This window comes from Geotrypetes seraphini, chromosome 2 (genome assembly GCF_902459505.1).
Source record: "Geotrypetes seraphini chromosome 2, aGeoSer1.1, whole genome shotgun sequence".
In the NCBI taxonomy this organism is placed as follows: domain Eukaryota; kingdom Metazoa; phylum Chordata; class Amphibia; order Gymnophiona; family Dermophiidae; genus Geotrypetes; species Geotrypetes seraphini.
Window position 1 is genome coordinate 517039993 of NC_047085.1, and position 18100 is coordinate 517058092.

General features: G+C 45.6%; 1 protein-coding gene across 1 annotated transcript in view; it reads right to left on the bottom strand.

Moving 5' to 3' along the window:
* The window catches only part of LOC117355018 (oocyte zinc finger protein XlCOF6-like), an 87932-nt gene that overhangs the window by 42534 nt on the left and 27298 nt on the right, over positions 1-18100 (bottom strand). The window contains exon 4 of the mRNA XM_033932965.1: positions 15901-17361. Within this exon, the coding sequence (XP_033788856.1) occupies positions 15901-17361 (1461 nt within the window). The remainder of the gene's footprint in view (positions 1-15900; positions 17362-18100) is intronic.

Below are 18100 nucleotides of genomic sequence, written 5' to 3' on the forward strand. Positions count from 1 at the left end.
CTATCGATCTCTCATGCCTCAGGCATGGTTCCTATTAAACATTGTACAAAGCCTTTTGCTAGCTGCATTGAATCCTTGATGAAAAAATGCAGGATATAACATTACATTAGTGACTTTTATTACACATTGACCTCACAGTTCTAGACGGATTACAAAAGAGGTAAACTGGACATTTCCAGGATCAGGTATTGTGACTTAGTTCGAAGTAAGGGATACTTAGGTATGGCATTAGCTTGTCTTGACAAATTTCCTGAATATCAGGGATTTTATTTCCCTTTGGTTTTTTTCCCCAATAAATATTTAATGTAAAGTTTTGATTACAAAATACAAAGTAGTGTAAACACTAGTAGACAAAACTCCAATACATTCAGAAATCACGGAACCCAACAGAGAGTAAACAACTTAGCTACTATCAACAATCTCCAAGCCTATGAAGGAACCAAAAATCAATTGAAACACCCTACACATTTGCAAACTGCAACCCCAATAACCACCAGAACTAGCAACCCCCTCCCCCATAAATCCACCACAGCCCACTCCATTCCTTCCACCCATCCTACTAACCCAGCTCACCCCATACCATGAACCCGCTCACCAAATTTCCCCAGATCCCACACTACCCCTCGGACTCTATAATTTCTCAGACCCAGAGTGGAGTGAAGACACCTGCCAAGCCACATAGCTATTTCAGACTTTCTGGTAGGGCCCCATATGCATCTGATGCATCGCTGTCAGTTTGCACATAAGATGGACATAATCCAACTGATTGAGCAAAAGCCCCCGCTCTGGGGTTTTAGCTATACACCAGAAGCTGGCTAAAGCCACCCTAGCTAACGTAACCACAAAGAGGGTAAACTGGTGCTCTTGAGGTGAATACCCAGGTATACGCGCATTAAGCAGACAACACTCCACTAAAACAGGATAACATTTCCCTGTAATTTGGATAATTAACTGCTCCACCATAGGCCAATAATCCTTCACCCTAGGACAGGCCCACCAAATATGTTGAAACGAACCCAATTGCCCACATCCTCTCCAACATCTGTCATTATACTGGGCACCAAGACAAGATAGTTTCTTAGGCATTATATATCAGCAATAATACATTTGAAAACATTTTCAATAAAAGGCCGAAAGAGGCAGAGAGAATAGACACCTATAACACCTAACCTATTCTGAATCTTTCATTGCCCTCCCCACCTCCAATGCCCAATTATTCTTATAGCTGTCCTCTGATGCCTCCCTGAGCAATAATGCTCGATATAAATACCTCCCCGGCCTATGCTCTTCTGCAATGCTAATTCCAACCTGGTTTCTCCCAATACCAAATCCCAGTAAGCCTTCCTATTTTTTTAAAAAAGTTTAATTGCGTGTAAGATAACACATCAGAGTGCAAGAGCCAATATTATTCTTGTAAATGAGCAAATGAAACTATTTCCCCCTTCCCTCCATACTTGTCCAACCATGTGTAACCCCGCTCTTACCCACTGAAACCGAATCGGATCCTCTCCCCAGGGGAAAAGCCATCCAAAAGACTGAGAGGAGTCAGCGTAAAATGTCTACTCTCTGGGAATATCTTCTTGCACAATTTGTACCAGGTAGTAATCATCACTTTCAAAACGGGATCGCTCACAGACAGAGAAGATCGCAAGTTATGTACTGAAGCCCAAGGTAGTTTTCACAGTGAGATCTCCTTTAGGCAAGCCTGCTACAAATGCATCCAGGGACGATCCTCGTACCCAATCCAAGCAGCCACTTCTTGTAATAATGCCACTTGATGATAAAGAAGAAAATTGATGATTTCCATCCCTCCCGTTTGATCTGAAATAACAGAGCTCTCCACACCCTTTGGGGTTTGCGCTTCCATATATAAGCAAAAACCTTTCGATTCAAAATACAAAAAATCCTTTTGTAATCAGGCGATATTAACAGCATGTGGGCGACATGGTGGTCTAATTTCGCTGCCTGAGTTGCTAGTAATCCATCGTACAACTTCTTGCATTGTATGTCTTTGATTGGGGAGTCTGAGTTCTTCTTGGCTTGGTTGAGTTATGCCAGATAAGGTGATCATTCAGATAGGAAGGGGTAGTGCCATTCGTGTTTGCATTAGGAGCCAGTGTGAGTCTAGGTATACAGTGGAGATGTGATCACATTTCTTACTGAGTAGATCGGTCTGAGGGCTGTGTTTTGAATGGTATGTAATTGTTTTAACATGTCTGCGGGGCATGGTAGGTAAAGAACATTGCAGAAGTCTAGTAGTCCCAAGACTAGGGACGGGACCAGGAGTCAGAATTGCTCTCTATCAAATAATTTTTGTATATCTGGTAAATTCCACATGACTGCGAATGATTTCTAGACTGTCTTGTTGACTTGCAGTTGCATGAGCAGCATCTGTCTATCATCACCCCGATAGGTTTTAGGGCGGGTTCCATGGGGTACATGGTGGAGTTTATTTCTATATCTGTTATGGTTGGAGTTTTGTCCTTTTTGAGCAGTAGAAAGTTTGTTTTGTCTGTGTTCAGCTTTAGCTTATGGTCTTTCATCCATTTTTCAACTGTTTCTATCCTCATGCAGTTTTCCAGTTGTGATAGAAGTTGGCTGGTCAAAAGAAATATAAGACCTATATAGTATAGTAGCTTTCAACTCATAAACTTATTCCCCTTTACTCACAACCCTAGCCAGCAGTTTAAGAACATAAGAATAGCCCTACTGGATCAGACCAATGGCCCATCAAGCCCAGTAGCCCATTCTCACAGTGGCTAATCCAGGTCACTCGTACCTGGCCAAAACCCAAAGAGTAGCAATATTCCATGCTACCTATCCAGGGCAAGCAGTGGCTTCCCCCATATCTTTCTCAATAACAGACTATGGACTTTTCCTCCAGAAAATTGTCCAAACCCTCTTAAAACCAGCTACGCTATCTGTTCTTACCACAACCTCTGGCAATGTGTTCCACAGCTTAACTATTTTCTGAGTGAAAAAATATTTCCTCCTATTGGTTTTAAAAGTATTTCCCTGTAACTTCATCGAGTGTCCCCTAGTCTTTGTAGTTTTTTACAGTAAAAAAATCAAACCACTTGTACCCATTCTACTATACTCAGGATTTTGTAGACTTCAATCATGTTTCCACTCAGCCGTCTCTTTTCCAAGCTGGAGCCCTAACCGTTTTAGCCTTTCCTCATACAAGAGGAGTTCCATCCCCTTTATTATCTTGGTCGCTCTTCTTTGAACCTTTTCTAGTGCCGCTATATCTTTCTTGAGATAAGGAGACCAGAATTGAACGCAATACTCCAGGTGAGGTCGCACCATGGAGCAATATTGCGGCATTATAAGATTCTTTATCTTGTTAACCATCCCTTTTTTAATAATTCCCAACATCCTGTTTGCTTTCCTGCCTGCTGGATGCCCAATCTTCCAATTTCCTAAGATCTGCCTGCAATTTTTCATAATCTGCATGCGTTTTAACAACTTTGTAGTTTAGTAACATTTGCAAATTTAATCAACTCATTCGTCGTTCCAATTTCCAGATCGTTTATAGTTCAATAGTACCAGTCCCAGTACAGATCCCTGCGGACTCCACTGTTTACTCTCCTCCATTGAGAAAAATGACCATTTAACCCTACCCTCTGTTTTTTATCCAATAGCCAATTCCCACCTATTCAATTTTCTCAGGAGCCTCTCATGGGGAACTTTGTCAAAAGCTTTCCGAAAATCTAGATACATTACATCAACCGGCTTACCTTTATCCACATGTTTTATTCAGACCTTCAACGAAGTTGAGCAAATTGGTGAGGCAAGATTTCCCTCGGCTGAACCCATGCTGACTCTGTCTCATTAAATCATGTTTGTTTATGTGTTCCACAATTTTATTTTTTATAACTGTTTCCACCATTTTGCCCAGCACTGAACTAAACTAAACTAAACCTTAAGTTTATATACCGCATCATCTCCACGGAAGTAGAGCTCGGCACGGTTTTTATAAATGACCTGGAAGAGGAGACAACATGCAATATAATCAAGTTTGCAGATGATACAAAACTATGTCGGGTGGTGGGCTCTCAAAGGGACTGCGAGGATCTTCAGAAGGATCTGAACCAGCTGGAAAAGTGGGCGATAAAGTGGCAGATGAATTTTAACGCAGACAAATGCAAGATAATGCATATGGGAAAGAAAAACAAAGAATATGAATATAGGATATTGGGTGTGACATTAGCCAAATGCGAACAAGAAAGGGATTTGGGGGTACTGATAGACAGAACCCTAAAGCCATCGGCTCAATGTGCGATGGCGGCGAAGAAAGCAAACAGGATGTTGGGCATGATTAAGAAGGGGATCACGAGTAGATCGGAGGACGTCATAATGCCACTTTACAGAGCAATGGTCAGACCACACTTAGAATACTGTGTCCAACACTGGTCTCCATACCTTAAGAAGGATATAACTCTACTGGAGAGGGTGCAGAGGCGAGCCACAAAACTAGTCAAAGGTATGGAGAATTTGAGCTACAAAGAACGCCTCAGAAAACTGGGACTGTTCACCCTCGAAAAGAGAAGACTGCGAGGAGATTTGTTAGAGACTTTTAAAATATTAAAAGGATTTGATAAAATTGACCAGGAAACAGCATTACTGACATTTTCAGATGTGACACGGACAAGAGGTCATAGCCTGAAACTGAGCGGCAGCAGGTTCAGGTCAAATGTCGGGAAAGCACAGTTACTTACCGTAACAGGTGTTATCCAGGGACAGCAGGCAGATATTCTTAACGTATGGGTGACGTCACCGACGGAGCCCCGGTACGGACACTTTTAACTAGAAAGTTCTAGTTGACCGCACCGCGCATGCGCGGGTGCCTTCCCGCTCGACGGAGGAGAGCGTGGTCCCCAGTTAAGATAAGACAGCTAAGAAGCCAACCCGGGGAGGAGGGCGGGTCCCAAGAATATCTGCCTGCTGTCCCTGGATAACACCTGTTACGGTAAGTAACTGTGCTTTATCCCAGGACAAGCAGGCAGCATATTCTTAACATATGGGTGACCTCCAAGCTAACAGAGAGGGAGGAGGGATGGTTGGCCATTAGGAAAATAAATTTTGTAACAGATTGGCCAAAGTGTCCATCCCGTCTGGAGAAGGTATCCAGACAGTAGTGAGTAGTGAACGTTGAACTGAGGACTAAGTGGCAGCCTTGCAGATTTCCTCGATGGGCGAGGAACGGAGGAAAGCCACAGAAGCAGCCATAGCTCTGACCCTGTGGGCCGTGACAGCACCTTCCAGTGAGAGACCGGCCCGAGCATAACAAAACGCAATGTAGGCAGCAAGCCAGTTGGAAAGTGTTCGTTTAGAGACAGGGCGACCTAGACGGTTAGGGTCGAAGGACAGAAAGAGCTGAGGTGAAGAGCGGTGAGCCCTGGTATGGTCAAGGTAGTATGCAAGGGCACGCTTACAGTCCAGCGTGTGCAACGCCTATTCCCCAGGATGAGAATGGGGCTTAGGGAAAAAGACAGGCAACACAATGGACTGGTTGAGGTGGAAGTCCGAGACCACCTTGGGAAGGAATTTAGGATGGGTACGCAGAACCACCTTGTCATGGTGAAAAACAGTGAAAGGTGGGTCGGCAACCAGTGCATGCATCTCACTAACCCTCCTGGTAGAGGTGATGGCAATGAGGAAAAGCACCTTCCATGTTAGAAGTTTGAGCGAAGTTGTGGCAAGAGGCTCAAAAGGAGGTTTCATGAGAGCTGATAAAACCACATTCAGGTCCCAGACGACAGGAGGAGGCTTCAGAGGTGGTTTGACATTGAAGAGGCCTCTCATGAACCGGGAAACCAAAGGATGAGCCGTAAGCGGTTTTCCGAGGATAGGCTCATGAAACGCAGTGATGGCACTGAGGTGGACTCTGATTGAGGTAGACTTGAGGCCAGCGTCGGAGAGAGAGAGCAAATAGTCCAATACAGTTTCCACCACCAATGAGGTGGGATCGTGATGACGCAGGAGACACCAAGAGGAGAACCTGGTCCACTTCTGATGGTAACATAGGAGGGTGGCCGGGTTCCTAGATGCATCCAAAATGCGACGGACGGGCTGAGACAGATTCTCTGAAGAGGTTAGCCCGAGAGAAACCAAGCTGTCAGGTGGAGCGAAGACAGATTGGGATGTAGTAGAGACTGATGCTGCTGCGTAAATAGAGTAGGAAACACAGGAAGAGGAATGGGCTCCCTGGAGCTGAGCTGAAGCAGGAGGGAGAACCAGTGTTGGCGAGGCCACCGAGGGGCAATGAGAATCATGGTGGCCCTGTCCCTGCGGAGTTTGGATAACGTCCGCAACATCAGAGGTAGAGGAGGAAAGGCATAGAGGAACCGATCCGTCCAGTCGAGCAGGAATGCGTCTGGGGTCAGACGATGAGGAGAGAAGAGTCTGGAACAGAACTGGGGCAGCTGATGGTTGTGAGGAGCTGCAAAGAGGTCCACCTGTGGAGTGCCCCAGCGAGCAAAGATGGAGTGGAGTGTTGGAGGGTCCAGAGTCCACTCGTGGGGTTGAAGGATGCGGCTGAGATTGTCGGCCAGAGAGTTCTGTTCGCCCTGGATGTATACAGCTTTGAGGAAGAGACTGTGGGTCGTGGCCCAGGTCCATATTCGGAGGGCCTCCTGACAGAGGAGGAGGGATCCGGTGCCGCCTTGCTTGTTTATGTAGTACATTGCGACTTGATTGTCTGTGCACAGGAGAAGAACCTGAGGGTAGAGAAGGTGTTGGAAGGCCTTGAGAGCATAGAACATGGCTCTGAGTTCCAGGAAATTGATGTGATGTTGACACTCCTGAGGGGTCCAGAGTCCCTGAGTGCGTAGATCTCCCAGGTGAGCTCCCCACGCATAGGGGGAGGCATCCGTAGTTATTATCATGGAGTGAGGGGGTAGATGAAAGAGTAGACCCCTGGAGAGATTTGAGGAGTTCAACCACCAGTGAAGAGATTGCTGAGGAGACGATGTCACAGAGATGGGATGAGAAAGAAGATCCGTGGTCTGTGACCATTGGTTGGCAAGAGTCCATTGAGGGGTCCTGAGGTGGAGTTGCGCCAGAGGAAGCACATGGACCGTCGAGGCCATGTGGCCCAGGAGGACCATCATCTGCCGAGCTGGGACAGAGTGATGAAGGAGCACCTGACGACAGAGATGGAGCAGGGTCCGTTGTTGGTCGGCGGGAAGAAACACCCTCATCAGAGTGGTGTCCAGAACTGCTCCAATGAATTGAAGTTGCTGTGTGGGAAGTAGGTGCGACTTGGGGTAGTTGATCTCGAACCCCAGTAGATGGAGGAGCGAGATGGTGTGATGAGTGGCTTGTAGCACAAGCGGAGATGTAGGTGCTTTCACTAACCAATCGTCCAAGTAGGGGAACACCTGGAGGTTGTGGGACCTGAGAAAGGCCGCCACCACAATGAGGCACTTGGTGAACACCCTGGGCGATGATGTGAGGCCAAAGGGTAGCACTTTGTACTGATAGTGACGGTGCTGTACCTGAAATTGAAGGTAGCGACGTGAAGTCGGATTGATTGGGATGTGAGTGGACCTCTTTGAGGTCCAGGGAACATAGCCAGTCGTGTTGAGAGAGAAGAGGGTAAAGCGTGGCAAGGGAGAGCATTCTGAACTTCTCCTTGACCAGACACTTGTTGAGGTCCCTGAGATCGAGGATGGGACGGAGGTCTCCTGTCTTCTTGGGAACCAGGAAGGAGCAGGAGTAGAATCCCTGACCCCTTTGGTCCGGAGGCAGCTCTTCGATGGCATTGAGAAGAAGGAGGGATTGGACCTCCCTCAGGAGGAGGTGGGAGACTGGCTATGCCCTGGAGGAAAAAGTCAAAATGGCTGAGAAGGTTTTGACGGAGGAAGAGGCTTGGCAGGTTGGTGAAACTGTGAGCGAGCCTGAGTTTGATGCTGTTGACGAGGTCGGCGAGGCTGCTGTTGTGGCGGGATGAGAGGTCTGGCCGAGAACCTGCGTTGGTAGGAAGACTGCTGACTGTAGGGGCGAGCAGGCGGGGTCTTCTTTTTAGGCTTCACCAGGGTGTCCCACCTGGTCTCGTGAGCCGAGAGTTTTTGGGTTGTTGAGTCCAGGGACTCCCCGAAGAGTTCATCACCAAGACAAGGTGCATTAGCCAGGCGGTCTTGGTGGTTAATGTCAAGTTCAGAAACTCTCAACCAGGCCAGACGCCGCATGGCAACAGCCATGGCAGATGCTCGAGAGGTCAGCTCAAATGAGTCATAAATGGAGCGCACCATGAATTTCCGGAGTTGGAGCAGACTGGAAATTTGTTGTTGAAAAAGAGGCACCTTACGGTCAGGGATGTATTTTTGTAAGGCGGAGAGTTATTGCACCAGATGCTTCATGTAGAAGGAGAAGTGAAAGGTGTAATTATTTGCCCTGTTGGCCAGCATTGCATTCTGGAAAAGGCGCTTGCCAAACTTATCCATAGTTTTTCCCTCTCTGCCAAGGAGGGGTGGAGGCATAGACACTGGAGCCCTGAGTTTTCTTTAAGGTGGACTCCACCAGGAGAGATTCATGGGGCAATTGAGGCTTGTCAAACCCTGGGATGGGAATGACCCGATACAAGCTATCCAATTTGCGAGGGGCCCCCGGGACAGTGAGGGGGTTCTCCCAGTTCTTATAAAAAGTTTCCCGTAGGATGTCATGTACGGGTAACTTGAGGAATTCCTTAGGAGGTTGCTCAAAGTCTAAGGCATCGAGAAAGGCCTGTGACTTTTTAGAGTCGGACTCTAAGGGAATGGAAAGAGCAGCAGACATCTCCCTAAGGAATTTGGTGAACGAGGACTGTTCAGGTTTGAGACGGTATCAGTCACTGAAGGTTCCTCGTCCGTAGAGAAAGCGTCTTCCTCGGTACCGTGTGGGGATTCTTCCCATAAGTCTGGGTCCCTGATGTCGGGGTGCGCACGGCAGGACATCGGTGTGGAGGGCTCGGCATGGCGGGTTTTGGAGAGAGACTTGCCAGAGCGGACCGAGGCGGTACCGGGTGAGGAAGACCGGTGCCATACCTGGTACCGAGGAGGATCGGCATCAGAGCGGGTCTGTACCGTAGGTTGGGAAAGATGTGGCTCAGCCGAGAGGACTGGCATGGAAGTGTTGAGCGGTACCGAGGGGGTCGACACCGATGGAACGGTGCGAGGCTCGGACCGGTCCCGTACCGGAAGGTGCGGTGCCAGCAACGCCGGCAACAGTTGTTGGAGCTGTTGTTGCAGCTGCTCCTGTAACTGTGTTTGGAGTATGGCCGCGATGCGGTCGTCCAGGGGAGGCACCGGTACCGCTTTTTTCTTCTTCGGTACCATAGGTGCCGCTCTACGCTCCGGCGATGAGGAGGCCGATGACGAGGCACTCACCGATATCAGAGTGGAGCGTTTGCGGGGTCGATGCGGTGCCGGGGTTGCCGGTGTCGCAACCGTGGCAGGAGGGCGCTCAAGGGAAGTGGAAGGCTTCTTAGCCGGCTTACCTGGGGCCAGCGACCCCGAAGAAGGATCCGGTGGAGTCGAAGTAGTCGGCGTCGACTTTTGCGGTGCTGTCGACGTCGCGGCAGATTCCATGGCAGATCCGGTACCGAATAGAATATTTTGCTGGATCTGCCTATTTTTTAAGGTGCGCTTTGTAAGCGTAGCACAGCAGGTGCAGGTGTCCGCCCGAAGCTCTGGACCCAAGCACTGCAGGCACCAATTGTGCGGGTCGGTAAGAGAGATCGGGCGTGCACACCACTGGCACTTCTTAAAGCTCGGTTGAGGGGGCATGAAGGGAAACACGGCCTCCGCAAAATCAAAGTCGGAGGCCTGTATGGTGGCAACAGGCCCCGCCGGGGCCGGCCTGAAAAATAAAGAAAATCCGACAATTTTTTTTTTTGAAAATGAAAAGGAAAGTAACCCGAAGGGAAAAAAGAGAAAAACAACGAAAAATTACGCGAGCGGGAAGGCAGGAATTGATTTTTCAACGGCCGTTGAAAACACATGCATCTTCTTCGCTCCGCGGAAACGAAGAAACTGGGGACCACGCTCTCCTCCGTCGAGCAGGAAGGCACCCGCGCATGTGCGGTGCGGTCAACTAGAACTTTCTAGTTAAAAGTGTCTGTACCGGGGCTCCGTCGGTGACGTCACCCATACGTTAAGAATATGCTGCCTGCTTGTCATGGGATAAGTTCTGTTTCACACGAGTGGTGGGTGCTTGGAATGCTCTCCCAGAGGAGGTTGTGGCAGAGACTACTGTTCTGGATTTCAAGCGCAAGTTGGATTCATACCTTCTTGCAAATCACATCGGGGGATATGGGAAATCCGGGTCTCCAATAAGGAGCACCTAACTGGGCCTCCGCGTGTGCGGATCGCCGGACTAGATGGACCTAGGTCTGATCCGGCGAAGGCGTTTCTTATGTTCTTACAAGAACTTAAAAATGAGAAAGGGTAGGAAAAGGTTTACATAAGTTTATAAATTGAGTGGAAAAGTAAGGGAAAGAAATAACATGTTAGAGAAGAGCCAGGTTTTTAGTTGCTTGGGGAATAAATGGAGGGAGCTCAGGTTCCGCAGCGGGATAGTAAGGTCATTCCAGAGACCTGTGATTTTGAATAGAAGTGATTTTCCCAGTTTACCTGTGTGGAGGATACTATGTAGGGAGGAGAAGGATAGTTTTAATTTATGGGCGGTCCTGGTGGAGTCAGGGTGCGAGGAGTTGAAGGAAAGTGGGATTAGGGAAGGAAGGATGCCGTGAATAATCTTAAAAGCCAGGCAAGAGCATTTGAATTGGACTCTGGAAATCACTGAGAGCCAGTGAAGATTGGCCAGGAGTGGGGAGACGTGGTCAGATTTACGTTTTGCAAAGAAATCAGGCTTAACGGTATGTAAATTCCCAGACCAACCCTGGAATCCTTTATTGTCAATTATATTTTATTGAGCACCAAGAGAAACAATCAGAAACAAGTACAAAGAACAACAGAGCAGCTCAAAATTTCACACAAAAATCCAACAAACCCTCCCCATCAACCCAACCCACAACCCATCCCCCCACTCTCACTGATGCTAAACAGAACACAGAGGATATAACAAAGACCAGGGGCTAGCAGTTCAAAAGGTGACCATGAGCCACCGGAGTCAACGTTGTCCAAAAGGGCTCCCAAATTCGCTGGAAGGCCCATCCAGGCAAGGAAGAAATGTCCTGGACTCCCCTCCGTTCCCAAGAGAGCAACATAGTCAGGTGCCTCCGCTTCCATCCACTTAAGCAAAATGCATTTGATAGCAATCACTGCAGTCCAACGAAGAAATGCAGAGGCCCCAGGCCAACGGGGATGAAAATGTAAGGAGGCACCAAATAACACCAAGGCAGATCTCTGAACTGTAATGTTCCAGGTGGTATCTACAAAAAAAAAAACAGCATCCCAAAAAGTCTGTATTGAGGGACATGACCAAAACATATGGCCGAGACCTGCGTCCGGAGCACCACAGCGCCGGCAGTCCGCAGTTGAGCAGAGCCCCACCCAGAAAGCTCTCCGAGGAGAAATATACAGGCGGAGAGTCAATTTGTAGTGTTGTTCCCACAATACTGCATATTTACCATACAAAGGCAGCTTTTTGATAGCATTCCTGGAATCCTTTATAAAAATCTGCGTAACATTGGCCACCCTCCAATCTTCAGTTACTACAGATGATTTCAGCAACAGGTTACTGATGACTAACAGCAGGACAGCAAATTCATGTTTCAGTTCTTTTGTACCCTGGGATGTATACCATCCAGTTCAGGTGATTTATCAGTTTTTAACTTGTCAATTTGGCTTAGTACATCTTCTAGATTCACAGAGATTTTTTTCAGTTCCTCCTCATCATCACCCTTGAAAACCATTTCCAGTTCAGGTAGATGTCTTTCATCTCCTGTAAAGACCGATGCAAATAATTCATTCAGTCTCTCCACTATGGCCATATCCACCCTGAGCGCCCCTTTTGCTCAAGTTTCAAGTTTATTTAAAATATTTTATATAATCGCAATATCCAAATCCAATGCGATTTACATAAGTTTAAAATTGACAAAATAAAAAATCCAACAAACAGGACATTAAAAACAGTTAAATCAAAATAGTACAATTGAGAGGGGGGGATGGTTAAAAAATGGATTAAACACAATTCCAAAACAAATAAAAAGGGATGGGTAAGGAAACAAAAGGTAGGGGAACATTACCCACTTAGTTTTTACTTGACAGTAACAGAAAAGGTCATATCCCTCCTTGAATAATCCTTGATCATCCAATGGTCCCACAGTTTCCTTCACAGGTTTTCTGCTTCTGATGTACCTAAAATAATTGTTATATATTTTTGCCTCTTTTGCAAGTTTCTCTTCATATTCTTTCTTAGCTTTGTTTATCAATGCTTTGCATCTAACTTGCCAGTGCTTGTGTCTCTTCTTATTGTCTTCATTCTTTAAAGGATATTTTTTTGGCTCTAATAGCCTCTTTCACTTCATCTTTTAACCATACCGGCTCTCATTAACTCTTCTTTTCATCTTTGCTAATATGTGGAATACATCTGGTCTGGGCTTCCACGATGGTATTTTTAAATAACATCCACGCCTGATTTACAGGCCTAACCCTTGCAATTGATCCTTTCAGCTTCTTTTTAACCATTTTCCTCATTTTATCATAATCACACTTTCGAAAATAAAATACCACCCCGTCTAACTGTAACCACTACATCCTGATTGTCTGTCTTAACTGTTTAGATAAGTGGTTCCCAACTCTGTCCTAGAGGACCATCAACCAGTTGGTTTTTCAAGATAGCCCTAATGAATATACATAAGAGAGATTTGCATATAATGGAAGTGACAGGCATGCAAATCTGCCCCATCTCATCTCATCTCTTACAAACAATCAGGGAAACAGGTCTCTAGAGCAGACTACTTGACCAAATTAAAAGCCGTCAAAACGGCAGTCAGGGAGGCTAAGTTTCACATGGAGGAGTCTCTGGCAAAAAACATCAAGAAGGGAGATAAATCCTTCTTTAGGTATATCAGTGACAGAAGTAAAAACTCAGGCGGGATTGTACGTCTTAGGAAACCAGACGGAGACTATGTGGAAAAGGATTCGGAAAAAGCCCAACTATTAAATTAATACTTCAGCTCAGTCTTCACCCGAGAAGCGCCGGGGCTTGGCCCTCAGCTACAGACAAGGGTTGACTCAGTTGACCCGTTCAGTAACTTCGAGTTTACGCCCAGCAGTGTCTACAGTGAGCTATCAAGGCTCAAGGTTAACAAGGCAATGGGGCCTGACAACCTACACCCCAGGGTGCTAAGGGAGCTGTGTGATGTCCTGGCGGAGCCACTGTCCAAGCTTTTCAACCTCTCCCTTAGGAAAGGCAGCGTCCCGTCGGACTGGAGGACGGCTAATGTCATTCCACTCCACAAGAAAGGCTCCAAGATGGAGACAGCAAACTACAGACCAGTGAGTCTAACATCGATAGTAAGCAAACTAATGGAAACTCTAATAAAACACCAATTGGATAAGATCCTGGATGAGGAGAATCTACGGGATCCCCGTCAACATGGATTTACAAAAGGGAGATCGTGCCAATCCAACCTGATCAGCTTCTTTGACTGGGTGACGGGGAAGCTAGATATTGGGGAGTCCCTGGACATCGTGTACCTGGACTTTAGCAAAGCATTCGATAGCGTACCACACCGCAGGTTGCTGAGCAAGATGAGTTCTATAGGATTAGGTGACACATTGACGAAATGGGTTGGGAACTGGCTTGGAGGTAGGCTTCAAAGGGTGGTGGTGAACGGCACACCCTCTGAAATGACGGAGGTGATCAGTGGAGTGCCGCAGGGCTCGGTCCTGGGCCCGATCCTATTCAACATCTTTATAAGGGATTTGGCAGAAGGGCTTCAGGGTAAAATAACATTATTCGCCGATGACGCCAAACTAAGTAATGTAGTGGGCAAATGCACAATAGATGATGCTTCAATGCCCGACAACATGATGTACGACCTATTCCTACTGGAGCGCTGGTCTAGGTCCTGGCAATTCAGTTTCAATGCCAAAAAATGCAAAGTTATGCACCTGGGCAGCCAAAATCCATGCAAGACTTACACCCTAAATGGCGAGATCCTAACAAGAACTGAAGCAGAACGTGACCTAGGGGTGATCGTTAGTGAGGACATGAAGGCTGCCAATCAAGTGGAGCAAGCTTCATCCAAAGCAAGACAAGTCATAGGTTGTACACGCAGGGGTTTCGTCAGCCGGAAGCCGGAAGTCATTATGCCATTGTATAGATCCATGGTGAGGCCCCATCTGGAATACTATGTGCAATTCTGGAGGCCGCACTATTGCAAGGATGTGCTGAGACTGGAGTCGGTTCAGAGAATGGCCACCCGGATGGTCTCAGGACTCAAGGATCTCCCATACGAGGAACGGCTAAACAAATTGCAGCTATACTCACTCGAGGAGCGGAGAGAGAGGGGGGACATGATCGAGACGTTCAAGTATCTCTCGGGCCGCATAGAGACGGAGGAAGATATCTTCCTTTTCAAGGGTCCTACGACAACAAGAGGGCATCCGTGGAAAATTAGGGGAGGGAAACTACGAGCTGACACCAGGAAATTCTTTTTCACAGAAAGGGTGGTTGATCGCTGGAATAGTCTTCCACTGCATGTGATCGAGGCCAGCAGCGTGCCTGATTTTAAGGCCAAATGGGATCTATTCACAGGGCGAAGGTAGGGGAGGGATCTATTCACAGGGCGAAGGTAGGGGAGGGACATTAGGGTGGGCAGACTAGATGGGCCTTGGCCCTTATCTGCCGTCTATTTCTATGCTTCTATGTTTCTATGCATATTCATTAGGACTATCCTGAAAACTTGACTTGCTAGTGGTCCTCCAGGATAGGGTTGGGAACCACTGGTTTAGATTGTAAGCTCATTTAACCAGGGACGGTCTCCTTTGTGACACTGACGGTCAGATGAATCATGTTCTCAGTGATGAAAGACAAAAGGCAGATGAGGAATGCTACCATGATTGATTGATCATAATATCAACACTGTGTCACTTACAAGGCCTTTATAGCTAACTCTGATGCTGAGAAAGACCCTGGTACCAAGACTGCAGCGTGTACATAGTATAAAACAAAGAACTTCGTCATCAAACCCATGAAATGGACATTCAGCCTTGTTTAGGTTTCAACTAATGATGTCAATGCATTTTCAGATGAAACCAAAAATTTTCTGCTGGCTTGTGGATGTCCTTCACCCCCCAAGGCCTAACCATATACTGTTTGTGCTGCTCTCCTCTCTGAGCACACAGATACACTGCTAACGATACTGCCCCTAGGCTTACTTTACTGTGTGAATCGCTTGGTGTCTTTTTAGAACTGAAAGCCGAGTGAAGCTTTTATTACACTCACTACATGTAAATGGTTTGTGCCCTGTGTGGATCATTTTGTGACTTTTTAGATATGAAAGCTTAGTAAAGCTTTTATTACACTCACTACATGAAAATGGTTTCTTCCCTGTGTGGACCATTTTGTGACTTTTTAGAGTTGAAAGCCGAGTGAAGCTTTTTTTACACTCAGTACATGTAAATGGTTTGTGCCCTGGGTGGACCATTTTGTGTGTTTTTAGATATGAAAGCCGAGTGAAGCTTTGATTACACTCAGTACATGTATATGACTTGTGTCCTGTGTGGATTATTTTGTGACTTTTTAAATGTGAAAGCTGAGTGAAGCTTTTATTACACTCAGTACATATATATGACTTGTGCCCAGTGTGAGTCATTTTGTGTTTTTTTAGATATGGAAGCAGAGTGAAACGTTTATTACACTCAGTACATGTAAATGGTTTGTACCCTGTGTGGATCATTTTGTGTCTTTTTAGAGATGAAGGAAGAGTGAAACTTTTATTACACTCCGTACATGTAAATAGCTTGTGTCCTGTGTGGATCATTTTGTGACTTTTTAGAGTTGAAAGCCGAGTGAAGCTTTTATTACACTCAGTACATGTAAATGGCTTGTGTCCTGTGTGGATCATTTTGTGACTTTTTAGATTTGAAAGAAGAGTGAAGCTTTTATTACACTCAGTACATGTAAATGGCTTGTGTCCTGTGTGGATCATTTTGTGACTTTTCAGAGTAGAAAGCCGAGTAAAGCTTTTATTACACTCAGTACATGTAAATGGTTTATACCCTGTGTGGATCATTTTGTGACTTTTTAGATTTGAAAGAAGAGTGAAGCTTTTATTACACTCAGTACATGTAAATGGTTTGTGCCCTGTGTGGATCATTTTGTGACTTTTTAGATTTGAAAGCTGAGTGAAGTTTTTATTACACTCAGTACATGTATATGATTTGTGTCCTGTGTGGATCATTTTGTGTCTTTTTAGATCTGAAACCTGAGTGAAACTTTTATTACACTCAGTACATGTGTATGACTTGTGCCCTGTGTGGATCATTTTGTGTATTTTTAGTGTTGAAAGCCGAGTGAAGCTTTTATTACACTCATTACATGTAAATGGCTTGTGTCCTGTGTGGATCATTTTGTGACTTTTTAGATGTGGAAGCCGAGTGAAGCTTTTATTACACTCAGTACATGTAAATGGTTTATACCCTGTGTGGATCATTTTGTGACTTTTTAGATTTGAAAGAAAAGTGAAGCTTTTATTACACTCAGTACATGTAAATGGTTTATACCCTGTGTGGATCATTTTGTGACTTTTTAGATTTGAAAGAAAAGTGAAGCTTTTATTACACTCAGTACATGTAAATGGTTTGTGCCCTGTGTGGATCATTTTGTGACTTTTTAGATTTGAAAGCTGAGTGAAGTTTTTATTACATTCAGTACATGTATATGATTTGTGTCCTGTGTGGATCATTTTGTGTCTTTTTAGATCTGAAACCTGAGTGAAGAGTTTATTACACTCAGTACATGTAAATGACTTATGTCCTGTGTGGATCACTTTGTGTCTTTTTAGAGCTGAAAGCCGAGTGAAGTTTTTATTACACTCAGTACATGTAAATGATTTGACTGCTTTGGGGGTCTGTTGCTGGATTTTTAGAGTTGAAAGCCGAGTGAAGCTTTTATTATGCTCAGTAGATGGAAATGGTTTATTAATTTGGGAGGGTCTCTGGTTTTCAAGGCTGTTACTGAGCTCCCTGTCATTTCTCTCACAGGAAGGGCCTCTATCCATTGAGTCTTCTGCAGGGTCTCTCTGTTCCCTTGATTCCTTCTTACAATTCTTTGTGTTAATAATTTCAGGCGTCTGGGAAATATTCTCATAGACGTTTTCTGACTGTGTTTGGATTTCCTCCATTTCCACAGGACGTTCTCCTTGATTCTCAATTCTCTTCCAGTCATGTCGGTTCTGATGATCTGCCAGATATAAACAGAAGATATTTCTCATGAGTCAGAAAACAGCAGTGATTTCTTAGATTAATGTATAACCTGTGTATAATGAGGAAAGATAGATGTCGCAGAAAGATTTTCCATTTGTGGCTTGAGAATGGGTCAGTTTCCTACTTGCAAAGCATTTTTTCAAGCATTTATCTCTAGACAGTGCCAATTTGTGAGCGGTTCCTTGGCAATGGCAGTGTGGAGAGTTAAGGGAGTCAATTCTCTCCAGGGCACCAAATGATTGCTCTATGAGTAATCTATAGATTTTGCATGTAGGTATATGAATCACCTATAGCCCACTCGTGCATCGCCTATTTGCATATCACCCCCTCGCATTTGCACGTAATAACTCTTAGGCATTTATGGAATAGGTAGAGAGAACGAGAGGGCATTCTCTAAAGTTAAAAGGGGATAGATTCCGTAGAAACTTAAAGAAGTTCTTTTTCACCCTTAGAGTGGTAGAAATCTGAAACGCTGTTATATGGGAAAATGTAGTAATGTTCTGAAACAGGGATAATATCAGCACACTGATATTATGAGGTCCTGTGCAAGAATTATGAATCATTCCTCATTCCCTCTCCCCTCTTGCCACATAGCCATTCTAAAGCAAGGGAAAATGTTAGCACCTTGTGACAGAATGCTGAGGCATTCCCCCCTCCCCTCTTGTCACAAGACCCCTGTCACATATTAACCCTTATCTTAATTAAGCAGTGCTTAT